This window comes from Coregonus clupeaformis, chromosome 32 (assembly GCF_020615455.1).
Source record: "Coregonus clupeaformis isolate EN_2021a chromosome 32, ASM2061545v1, whole genome shotgun sequence".
Classification (NCBI taxonomy): domain Eukaryota; kingdom Metazoa; phylum Chordata; class Actinopteri; order Salmoniformes; family Salmonidae; genus Coregonus; species Coregonus clupeaformis.
Window position 1 is genome coordinate 6,612,712 of NC_059223.1, and position 13,611 is coordinate 6,626,322.

Genomic DNA, 13,611 nt, shown 5'->3' on the forward strand with positions numbered 1-13,611 from the left:
TCAAGTGAGAGAAAGAGAGACGGACAGACGGACAGATAGTTGCGGTCATTGCAGATAAAGGTGGCACATCCTGTTATTGAGTGTAAGGGGGCAATTACTTTTTCACACAGGGGAATTGGGTGTTAACTTTGTTAATTAAATAAATAAATAAAATATCATTTTTTTATTATTATTTGTAAACTCAGTTTTCCCCTTTATCTAATATTAGGTATTGGTTGAAGATCTGATAACATTCAGTATATAAAATATACAATAAAGAAAATCAGAAAGGGGGCAAATACTTTTTCACGGCACTGTAGATAGAGAGATAGAGAGATGGAGAGACAGACAGAAAGACAGACAGAGAGAGAGAGAGAGAGAGAGAGAGAGAGAGAGAGGGGGGGGAGAGAGACACACAACCAAATAATGAGAAAACAAAAAGATAATTACTTGACACATTGGAAATAATTAATTTAAAAAACAGAGCAAACTAGAAGAACAGAGCAAACTCCAAGCGCGCTGTCATGTGCCTTTTACAGAGGAGTGGCTTCCGTCTGGCCACTCTACCATAAAGGCCTGATTGGTGGAGTGCTGCAGAGATGGTTGTCCTTTGCTCTGACATGCACTGTCAACTGTGGGACCTTATATAGACAGGTGTGTACCTTTCCAAATCATGTCCAATCAATTCAATTTACCACAGGTGGACTCCAATCAAGTTGTAGAAACATCTCAAGGATGATCAATGGAAACAGGATGCACCTGAGCTCAATTTCGAGTCTCATAGCAAAGGATCTGAATACTTATGTAAATAAGGTATTTCTGTTTTTTATTTTTTATGCACTGTCATTATGGGGTATTGTGTCTAGATTGATGAGGAAAACATTTAATTTAATCCATTTTAGAATAAGGCTTTAACGTAACAACATTTGGAAAAAGGGAAGGGGTCTGAAAACTTTCCGAATGCACTGTATTTCCCTCAGATTACACAGACCCACAAAGAATTTGAAAACAAACCCAATTTTGATCAACTCCATCACAGCAGCAAGATTTGTGACCTGTTGCCACAAGAAAAGGGCAACCAGTGAAGAACAAACACCATTGTAAAAACAACCCATATTTATGTTGATTTATTTTCCCTTTTGTACTTTAACTATTTGAACATTATATGACATTTGAAATGTCTTTATTCATTTGGAACTTTTGTGAGTGTAATGTTTACTGTAAATTTTTTTATTGTTTATTTCACTTTTGTTTATTATCTTTTTCACTTGCTTTGGCAGTAAACATATGTTTCCCATGCCAATAAAACCCCTTACATTGAAATTGGGAAATTGAGAGAGAGAGCAGGGAGAGAGAGAGCGAGAGAGAGAGAGAGAGAGAGAGAGAGAGAGAGTAGGGAGCAAGAGCAAGAGACTATATATCAGAGACACAGTGACAACAGTGCCAGTCCTGGACAGTGACAGTGTGATTGGAAGCGTGACAGTGACAATGACAGTTACCTAGTGACGAGCACGGCCGTGTCCACAGGTGGAATGTCGTCCCTGCCCCCAGGCACGTAATTGTTGCCTAGGTAACGGGGGCCGCCATACTCCTCCCACTGCCACTGACAGAAGCTCTCCAGGGACCTTTCTCCGTGGTGGCCCACCTTCAGCCTGTCCTGTGGAGGAAACAGGAAAGGAGACAAGACAAGGAGATAAGGAAAGGCGATGAGGACATAATCTCTCCAGAGACCTCTCCGTGGTGGCCTACCTTCAGCCTGTCCTGTCGGAAAACAGGACAGAGTCACACACAGGGTCCGGGAAGGAGACGTGGGAAGGAGACAAGGCGTATAAACAAGGAGAAATAATAGAGGAGAATTGATAGGAGCTCTCCCAGGACCTCTCCCTCCCTGTGGAAAGAGGAGAAGGGACAAAAGCCCTTGTAGTAGGATGAAGTGTCCTCAAGAAAGCTGTCTGAAGGTCGGTTGAGCCTTTTCCAAGCTGGTCCTAGATCTGTGCATAAGGGCGACATCGACCCTGTAGCTTTGTTTTGGCACAGAGGTTGGTCGTAGTGACTTTCCTAATGGGACATTATATACAGTAATATTATTGAGGTATAAAGCCCTGCTGAGGGTGTAGGGTGAAGTTCCCCCTAAACACTGATTTCTGGTCAATTATTGTTTTTCACCACTAATGATTAAGTTTAGGATTGGGGGAGGGGAAGCTGATCCTAGATCTGAACTAGGGGAAACTTCACCCCGGAGCTGTGCTGAGGGAGTTTAGGGAGAGATAGCTATTTAAAGATGCTGAACCCAGACACGTTATTATACTGACTCTTATCAGTACTGCTCTGCCGAGATCCACACACACACACACACACACACTTGACACCAATTTAGACTGGCTCTCCGGGGCCCTGTTAGAGTAGAGAGATAAATCAATTAGGATGGGGAAAACAGTGGGAAACTCTCTCACACACACACACACACGCACAAACACATTCCTTCTCTTTTTCTCTCTCTGTCTCTCTCTCACTCTCTCTCTTTCTCACACATACACATGCACACACACACGCACGCACGCATGCACGCACATACACACAGAGGATACATTACAAGTCCTGAGGCCAATGATAAAACTATGTAGAAAAACAGTTGGGTGGGCCCTGAATCTTCAATGACTTAGTATGTGGGGGTCAGAAGGTTCAAGAGAGGTCATGGAAGGTCAAAGAAGGTCAAAGGTTTGAGGTCAGAACTTACTGGGCGGTTGTGGAGCAGGACCAGCTTGGTGACCCGTATGTTGATTCTGACACCCAGAGTCTTGCTGTTAAACATGTTGTACACCTGCAAGAGTATCGTCCACATTATTATCATCATCATCATCATCATCATCATCATTTAAATCAACAATTAATCAACAATTAACATTACTAACAATCATTTGTTAGTGTACTTCAGTGTACTTAATTACTTAATTAGTGTACTTCACTGATACACCCAAACTAAACAGCTGATATGAGTGTTGAAGGTGGTGTAGCCCATATGGCTCTGGTCAAATGTAGTGCACTATGTAGGGAATAAGGTACCATTTGGGACGTACAGTTGAAGTCGGAAGTTTACATACACTTAGGTTGGAGTCATTAAAACTCGTTTTTCAACCACTCCGCAAGTTTTTTGTTAACAAACTATAGTTTTGGCAAGTCGGTTTGGACATCTACTTTGTGCATTTTTCCAACAATTGTTTACAGACAGATTATTACATTTACATTTTAGTCATTTAGCAGACGCTCTTATCCAGAGCGACTTACAGGAGCAATTAGGGTTAAGTGCCTTGCTCAAGGGCACAACGACAGATTTTTCACCTAGTCGGCTCGGGGATTAGAACCAGCGACCTTTCGGTTACTGGCACAACGCTCACTTATAATTCACTGTATCACAATTCCAGTGGGTCAGAAGTTTACATACACTAAGTTGACTGTGCCTTTAAACAGCTTGGAAAATTCCAGGAAATGATGTCATGGCTTTAGAAGCTTCTGATAGGCTAATTGACATAATTTGAGTCAATTGGAGGTGTACCTGTGGATGTATTTCAAGGCCTACCTTCAAACTCAGTGCCTCTTTGCTTGACATCATGGGAAAATCAAAAGAAATCAGCCAAGACCTCAGAAAAATATTTGTAGACCTCCACAAGTCTGGTTCATCCTTGGGAGCAATTTCCAAACGCCTGAAGGTACCACGTTCATCTGTACAAACAATAGTACGCAAGTATAAACACCATGGGACCACGCAGCCGTCATACCGCTCAGGAAGGAGACACGTTCTGTCTCCTAGAGATGATCGTACTTTGGTACGAAAAGTGCAAATCAGTCCCAGAACAACAGCAAAGGACCTTGTGAAGATGCTGGAGGAAACAGGTACAAAAGTATCTATATCCACAGTAAAACGAGTCCTATATCGACATAACCTGAAAGGCCGCTCAGCAAGGAAGAAGTTACTGCTCCAAAACCGCCATAAAAAAGCCAGACTACGGTTTGCAACTGCACATGAGGACAAAGATCGTACTTTTTGGAGAAATGTCCTCTGGTCTGATGAAACAAAAATAGAACTGTTTGGCCATAATGACCATCGTTATGTTTGGAGGAAAAAGGGGGATGCTTGCAAGCCAAAGAACACCATCCCAACCGTGAAGAACGGGGTTCGCAGATTCATGCTGTGGGGGTGCTTTGCTGCAGGAGGGACTGGTGCACTTCACAAAATAGATGGCATCATGAGGAAGGAAAATAATGTTGATATATTGAAGCAACATCTCAAGACATCAGTCAGGAAGTTAAAGCTTGGTCGCAAATGGGTCTTCCAAATGGACAATGACCCCAAGCATACTTCCAAAGTTGTGGCAAAATGGCTTAAGGACAACAAAGTCAAGGTATTGGAGTGGCCATCACAAAGCCCTGACCTCAGTCCTATAGAAAATGTGTGGGCAGAACTGAAAAAGCGTGTGCGAGCAAGGAGGCCTACAAATCTGACTCGGTTACACCAGCTCTGTCAGGAGGAATGGGCCAAAATTCACCCAACTTATTGTGGGAAGCTTGTGGAAGGCTACCCGAAACGTTTGACCCAAGTTAAACAATTTAAAGGCAATGCTACCAAATACTAATTCAGTGTATGTAAACTTCTGACCCACTGGGAATGTGATGAATGAAATAAAAGCTGAAATAAATAATTCTCTCTACTATTATTCTGACATTTCACATTCTTCAAATAAAGTGGTGATCCTAACTGACCTAAGACAAGGAATTATTACTATGATTAAATGTCAGGAATTGTGAAAATCTGAGTTAAAATCTATTTGGCTAAGGTGTATGTAAACTTCCGACTTCAACTGTATCCCCTGTGTTTCCTACATGGTGGATGGTTAGTTGCTGATTTCTTGCGGGTCGCAGCTTGACCAGGGCTGGCTAAAAAACATTGGTTTTGTGCCAATAATCACCCAAGTAATCATTTGAAAACGGGCTTGGAATCCATCATAGTCAAGACAATAGAAGACGACCACACTACTCGATAGAAGACGACCACACTACTCAATAGAAGACGACCACACTACTCGATAGAAGACGACCACACTACTCGATAGAAGACGACCACACTACTCAATAGAAGACGACCACACTACTCAATAGAAGACGACCACACTACTCAATAGAAGACGACCACACTACTCGATAGAAGACGACCACACTACTCAATAGAAGACGACCACACTACTCAATAGAAGACGACCACACTACTCAATAGAAGACGACCACACTACTCAATAGAAGACGACCACACTACTCGATAGAAGACGACCACACTACTCAATAGAAGACGACCACACTACTCAATAGAAGACGACCACACTACTCAATAGAAGACGACCACACTACTCAATAGAAGATGACCACACTACTCAATAGAAGACGACCACACTACTCGATAGAAGACGACCACACTACTCGATAGAAGACGACCACACTACTCGATAGAAGACGACCACACTACTCAATAGAAGACGACCACACTACTTGATAGAAGACGACCACACTACTCAATAGAAGACAACCACACTACTCAATAGAAGACGACCACACTACTCAATAGAAGACAACCACACTACTCAATAGAAGACGACCACACTACTCGATAGAAGACGACCACACTACTCGATAGAAGACAACCACACTACTCAATAGAAGACAACCACACTACTCGATAGAAGACAACCACACTACTCAATAGAAGACAACCACACTACTCGATAGAAGACGACCACACTACTCAATAGAAGACAACCACACTACTCGATAGAAGACGATCACACTACTCAATAGAAGACAACCACACTACTCAATAGAAGACGACCACACTACTCAATAGAAGACAACCACACTACTCAATAGAAGACGACCACACTACTCAATAGAAGACCGACCACACTACTCGATAGAAGACTGACCACACTACTCAATAGAAGACGACCACACTACTCGATAGAAGACGACCACACTACTCAATAGAAGACGACCACACTACTCAATAGAAGACGACCACACTACTCAATAGAAGACAACCACACTACTCAATAGAAGACGACCACACTACTCAATAGAAGACGACCACACTACTCAATAGAAGACAACCACACTACTCAATAGAAGACTGACCACACTACTCAATAGAGAAGACAACCACACTACTTGATAGAAGACGACCACACTACTCAATAGAAGACGACCACACTACTCAATAGAAGACGACCACACTACTCAATAGAAGACAACCACACTACTCAATAGAAGACGACCACACTACTCAATAGAAGACAACCACACTACTCAATAGAAGACGACCACACTACTCAATAGAAGACAACTACACTACTCAATAGAAGACGCACCACACTACTCAATAGAAGACGACCACACTACTCAATAGAAGACGACCACACTACTTGATAGAAGACAACCACACTACTCAATAGAAGACGACCACACTACTCGATAGAAGATGACCACAGGTGATAAGGGTAGGTAACAACACATCTGCCACAATGATCCTCAACACGGGGGCCCCTCAGGGGTCCGTGCTCAGTCCCCTCCTGTACTCTCTGTTCACCCATGACTGCATGGCCAGGCACGACTCCAACACCATCATTAAGTTTGCCGACGACACAACAGTGGTAGGCCTGATCACCGACAACGATGAGACAGCCTATAGGGAGGAGGTCAGAGACCTGGCCGTGTGGTGCCAGGATAACATCTCCCTCAATGTGACCAAGACAAAGGAGATGATTGTGGACTACAGGAAAAAAAAGAGGACTGAGCACGCCCCATTCTCATTGACGGGGCTGTAGTGGAACAGGTTGAGAGCTTCAAGTTCCTTGGTGTCCACATCACCAACGAACTATCATGGTCCAAACACACCAAGACAGTCGTGAAGACGGCACGACAAAGCCTATTCCCCCTCAGGAGACTGAAAAGATTTGGCATGGTTCCTCAGATCCTCAAAAAATTATACAGCTGCACCATCGAGAGCATCCTGACTGGTTGCATCACCGCCTGGTATGGCAACTGCTTGGCCTCCGACCTCAAGGCACTACAGAGGGTAGTGTGTACGGCCCAGTACATCACTGGGGCCAAGCTTCCTGCCATCCAGGACCTCTATACCAGGCGGTGTCAGAGGAAGGCCCTCAAAATTGTCAAAGACTCCAGCCACCCTAGTCATAGACTGTTCTCTCTGCTACCGCACGGCAAGCGGTACCGGAGTGCCAAGTATAGGTCCAAAAGACTTCTCAACAGCTTCTACCCCCAAGCCATAAGACTCCTGAACAGCTAATCATGGCTACCCGGACTATTTGCACTGCCCCCCCACCCCATCTTTTTACCGCACGGCAAGCGGTACCGGAGTGCCAAGTCTAGGTCCAAAAGACTTCTCAACAGCTGCTACCCCCAAGCCATAAGACTCCTGAACAGCTAATCATGGCTACCCGGACTATTTGCACTGCCACCCCACCCCACCCCCCACCTCATCTTTTTACGCTGCTGCTACTCTGTTAATTATTTACGCATAGTCACTTTAACTATACCCACATGTACATATTACTTCAACTACCTCAACTAGCCGGTGCCCCGCACACTGTCTCTCTGTCTCTGTACTCTGACTAAAGCTGGTAATCTACTGTGGTAATGAAGTTAAGGCAGCAGCAGTTGAGCCTAGAGCAGAACTGGCAAGAAAAGACACACACACACAAATCTACTTTGTTTTCTTTCTAAAAATGACCACCACGGCCAGTAAACAAACGACTATGAAACATGTAAAATAATGATTTAATTGACATTGATCTGAAAACACCAAGGTAGAGTTACTTCACAAGATCGACTGAATTATAATACAATTCTGTGTCCAAATCTCAACCCAAAAACTCCACATTAAAATGTTCATAGATGACAGAAGCTTATAAAACATAATTTAAATAATACATAGGCCTACATATTGAGACAATGTTACATTTCTGAGACCGAAAAACGGTTAAGAGTGTTGGGCCAGAAACCGAAAAGGTCGCTTGTTCGAATCCCTGATCCGGATAGGTAGAAATATCTGCCGTTCTGCCCTTGAACAACACAGTTACCCCCAAACAACAACTGCTCCACAGGTGCCAATGACGTGGACGTCAATTAAGGCAGCCCCCCGCACCTCTCTGATTCAGAGGGGTTGGGTTAAATGCAGTTGTGCAACTGACTAGGTAACCCCTTTTCCTTCCCCACATACATAGTCCAAATCAGTCTCTCTCAGCTCAGAAGATCTTCCAAAATGTTTTCAAAAGGAGATTACATAGAAAACTGTGTCTGTGACTGTAAAATAACAAAGTGGATTATCTCCCAACCCAGTAGACTGGCCAAACACACCAAGCATCCCAAATGGCACCCTATTCCACAGGAGGCTGCTGAGGGGAGTTCTGGCAGTGACTGTAGTTACCAGACTCTTTTCAAGAAATCATTTTCCAGGATATTTCCAGTTCTTCTCAGGGTTTTTACCAGGCCATACACAACCTCACCAGTTATCAACAAACTCACTAGTTATCAAACACAACTCACTAGTTCTCACCAATTAACCCCTTAATTGGTTATGGGGTTAATTGGAAGAAGCACCTTCAATCTACAAAGATCTACTAGTGTATTATAGTGCTTCCCCCACTTGATATGTTCTATACAAATCCCTAGTTGTTTGTTTTTGAGGCTGTTTCCCTTTCTGATTCTTCTTCTTATATGGTTAACCTGGAGCTATTTCCACAGTGTACTGTGAAGGTATGACCAGGGAGTATGCCTGCCAATGAAAACTGACTAGGCTGCCCCCCCCACCCCCATCTCTCTCTCTCTTTTCTCCCCTGCCTCCCTCTCTCCTCTGACTCCCTCTCTCCCCTGCCCAGACCTTGGCTGGCTGTACTGCTGTGTTGATCTCTCTCCAACAGTTCTGCCTCCCTCTCTCCCCTGCCCAGACCTTGGCTGGCTGTACTGCTGTGTTGATCTCTCTCCAACAGCTCTGCCTCGGAACGTTGTTTAAGCAGTTGGCTTATCACCCTCTCCCTCCTCTCCCTCCCTCCTTTCCTCCTGTCTCTCTTCTCTCTCGCCATCCTTCCTTCACTAATGCCTTTTCCTCTCTCTCTCTCTCTCTCTCTCTCTCTCTCTCTCTCTCTCTCTCTCTCTCTCTCTCTCTCTCTCTCTCTCTCTCTCTCTCTCTCTCTCTCTCTCTCTCTCTCTCTCTCTCTCTCTCTCTCTCTCTCTCTGTGTCTCTCTCTCTGTGTCTCTCTCTCTGTCTCTCTGTCTCTCTGTCTCCCTCCCTCTCTGTCTCCCTCCCTCCTCTTTCCCCCTCTGGCCTGTTGCTCTCCTGCCCAAGTCATTGTTGGACTGCCTCTCCAACATTTCTGTCTGTGAGCAACCTGCCTACCCTCTCCCTCTCTCCCTCCTCTCTCAACCCCCCCTTGGCTCTTGCCTACCACACTCGCATACCCTCTCTCCCTCTTCTCTCTTACCCTCCCTCCCTCCTCTCCTCTTGTCTATCCCCCCTCTGGTTTCTTGCTCTGCTGCCCAAGTCACTGTTGGGCTCTAACTGCTCTGCCCTGTGAGCAGCAGGTTGAATCAGTTGGCTGTTCAGGGAGTTTTAATGAGAAACTGTAGGGTGAGAAACACAGGCTGAGTCCCAAATGGCACCCTACATAGTGCACTACTTTTGATCAGGGCCCATAGGTAGTGTACTATGTAGGGAATAGGGTGCCATTTCGGACGGACATAGAGAAACAGCAGTTCAGTTCTCTGGTACTGGCTGGTCTCTAGGAGCTAAACCAGCTAGCACAAAGCCAAGAGAAACATGGGAGGTGGCATCGTCAAAATGGAGCATGTTAACGTGTCTTTAACCTTTCAAACATGGTAGTGAGCCGCTCAACAGCGTGTCTAAAACTCAAAGGCTTAATCAGACCTAAAATCCCCAGAAGTCCCCACAAGGATAGTAAAACAAGGACAATTCTCCCTGGTGGGGACATTTCCCACGTCCCCATGAAGACAAAGGCTATTTTAAACTTAGGGGTTAGGGTTACAATTAGGGTTAGGGTTACAATTCTGGTTAGGGTAAGGGTAAGGGGTTAGTGGTTAGGGTTAGGGTTAGGGTTAGGGTTAGGGTTAAGGTTAGGGTTAGGGTTATGGTAAGGGTTAGAGTTAGGGAAAATAGGATTTTGAATGTAAATTAATTTTAGGTCCCCACGAGGATAGAAGAACATAATGTGTGTGTGTGTGTGTGTGTGTGTGTGCGTGTGTGTATGCATATGTGTGTGTGTGTGTGTTCATGTATGCATGCATATGAGCGTGTCAAGCATCCTTACCATGTTCATGACGGTGAGCAGGAATCTCTGCGCGGCCTCCGCCCCGTGGTACTGCACCATGTCTGAGTCTGCCACCACCACAGTCTCTACCGTATACAACCCGTTCAGATGGATGGCGTTCCTCCTTCCACGGCCCTCCTCCATCTCCTTCTTCCTCACTAGCACAGGGGACAGAGACACATAGATGATTGATTATTCATTGCTGTTCCAACATAGTGGAAAATGGTTAGCCTGGTTCCAGATCACACCAAACCACTAGGAGTTTGCAAGACAGCACAAACAGATGTGGGACCAGGCTAGGTCTACTGCATCTTAACAAGACAACACAACAGATGTGGTACCAGGCTAGGTTTACTGCATCTTAACAAGACAACACAACAGATGTGGTACCAGGCTAGGTCTACTGCATCTTAACAAGACAACACAACATATGTGGTACCAGGCTAGGCTTACTGCATCTTAACAAAACAACACAACATATGTGGTACCAGGCTAGGTTTACTGCATCTTAACAAGACAACACAACAGATGTGGTACCAGGCTACGTCTACTGCATCTTAACAAGACAACACAACAGATGTGGTACCAGGCTAGGCTTACTGCATCTTAACAAAACAACACAACATATGTGGTACCAGGCTAGGTTTACTGCATCTTAACAAAACAACACAACATATGTGGTACCAGGCTAGGTTTACTGCATCTTAACAAGCCAAGCTGACAGGGACAAGAACAGAGACAACGGCAGCTAGACATTCCATTATGCAGTCGTTGAGCTAAAGAATCCCTTATAGATACTTTGATTTGGGCATGACGTCTGTTAGTTTTGGGTTAGAAAATGCTTAATAAGTTAGAGGTTGGTTACAATAGCAAGGTAAACAAAACCAGTGTGAAGCGCGTCTCTCCATGACTGGAAACACATAAAGAAACACCTTTAATAATTGGGTGATTTGGGTGAACTAACCCTTTAAGTACCGATGGACAACAGACAGATAAAGAGATGGGCAGATAAAATAATGAGGTGCCATGAAGTTTCTCTCTCTCACACAAACACACCTCTCTACTTCTACTCTCCCTGTGCTTTAACTTCCTCCAGTCCTCTACAAGATACCACCACCATCACATACTCTATGACCATAACTTCTAGTAGTCCTAACCATCCCAAATGAAATAGCTTCAGTACTCTAACCAGTGTTATGAGAACAAGGCAGGGGCTGGCCCATTCGCTAAGTCGTTCCAGACTCAATGGGATCTCTAATGTCTTCCATTGGAAAGAAAAGGAACAGCTAGTTTACATAAGAATGGTGGAATAAACAATGGTCAAACCACCGCAGCGACAACAGGACTTAATGGAACACATTAAAGGGGCAATCTGCAGTTCAAACAACAAGAAAGTGGTCAACCCGTCACTGATTTGGTAAAACAGCTGAGGGATGGGGCTGGAGAAATGTAACCACTGTCAAGTTCATAGACAGAGGTATGGATGCAAGGACTGACCATCCATGAGATAAAAATTATTGTTTTTCCTATGTTTTGAGGCTATACAGTATTTGTTTACAATTACATTGTTTTCAAACAATTGAGTAAAACAAGCTTATATTTTGGGTTGTGATGGGGTACAACAGTTGAACTAAGCTTATAAAACATTTATAAGATATATTCTTAAACAATCTATGGGTATGTTAAATTGTAAAAGACTGAACTTCCCCTTTAAGGAGGACTCGTTGCATACACTAACTTCGGTTCTCGTCAGAGATGCATGGTTAACTAAAGCCTTAGTGCTGTAGCACCACCTCAAGCAAAACTGTGTGAGAGACCTTAGTAACAACAGATTGGGTAACACTATCTTAAAGCCAACCGTCATAATGCATTATGATGTGGTTAATGCATTATATGATGTGGTTATAATGCATCATGATGTGGTCAATGCATTATTTTTTAAATTTTTTACAATTTTTTAGTCATTTAGCAGACGCTCTTATCCAGAGCGACTTACATTTAATTTTATTTTTTTATACTGGCCCCCCGTGGGAATCGAACCCACAACCCTGGCGTTGCAAACGCCATGCTCTACCAACTGAGCTACATCCCTGCCGGCAAATTGTACGCCGCCCCATGGGTCTCCCGGTCGTGGCCGGCTACGACAGAGCCTGGATTCGAACCAGGATCTCTAGTGGCACAGCTAGCACTGCGATGCAGCGCCTTAGACCACTGCGCCACTCGGGAGACTAATGATGTTCATATAGACATTATGATGTGGTTATAATGCATCATGATGTGGTTAATGCATTATGATGTGGTCAATACATTATGATGTAGTTATAATGCACTATGATGTGGTCAATGCATTACGATGTGGTTATAATACATTATGATGTGGTTATAATGCATTATGATGTGGTTATAATGCATTACGATGTGGTTATAATGCATTATAGAGCATGGATGGTCTTCTTATAAAGTCTTACTATCATCTCATAATGATCATGCTCCTTAAAAAAAAAAATCAGTCCGTTGAAAAATTGTAGCACAGATTACAAGCCATATAAGGCATTATAAAGGCTCATACATGCTTATAACAAGTACCTGTTACCATGGATCACAATGGTGGAAGGGGATGTCACATGCAAGTGTCCCAAATGGCACCCTATAAAACGTATATAGTGCACTACTTTTGACCTGAGCCCTATGGACCCTGATCAAAAGTAGTGTGCTATATGCAATTTGAGACGCATCCTACACTGATGATGTTGGCGACACGATTGTTCCTGACTCAGTAGATCAATACCCATGATTGATACTGTTGTTGCCATGGTTCCCTCTCTTCTTGAAGACTTTAAATAAGTATTTCAAGACTTTCAAGTTCATAACACTGTAGACTGGCAGTAGGTTTGCAAAATTCCGGTAACTTTCCCCAAAGTCCCAGGTTTTCCAGAAATCCCGGTTTGACGATTCCTGGAATCCTCCAACCAGGATTTCTGGAAAACCTGGGAATTTCGATAAAGTTACCGGAATATTGGAACTCTAACTGGGAGGATATCAATTCTATTACAGTTTTTTCCAACTGCTTACACACGTTTTCAAAACTATGTCTCCTTTTTTCAAAACTCTACACACAATTCCCAAAACTGCACACACAAAATGCAAAATGCCTCACATCTCCTTCAAAATGTAACACTGCATTCAAAATGCCGTAAACACATGTCAGAATGAAGCATTTGCATCAAATGGCAAACACATCTTTCAT

The 13,611-nt window shown here is 43.8% G+C and overlaps 1 protein-coding gene across 3 annotated transcripts in view; it reads right to left on the reverse strand.

Moving 5' to 3' along the window:
- The window catches only part of adamts17 (ADAM metallopeptidase with thrombospondin type 1 motif, 17), a 151,854-nt gene that overhangs the window by 113,559 nt on the left and 24,684 nt on the right, over positions 1 to 13,611 (reverse strand). For all 3 annotated transcript variants that reach the window (XM_045210026.1, XM_045210024.1, XM_045210025.1), the window contains exons 4-6: positions 10,365 to 10,522; positions 2,717 to 2,800; positions 1,479 to 1,636 (exon numbers count right to left, since the gene is read on the reverse strand). In XM_045210026.1, the coding sequence (XP_045065961.1) occupies positions 1,479 to 1,636; positions 2,717 to 2,800; positions 10,365 to 10,522 (400 nt within the window). The remainder of the gene's footprint in view (positions 1 to 1,478; positions 1,637 to 2,716; positions 2,801 to 10,364; positions 10,523 to 13,611) is intronic.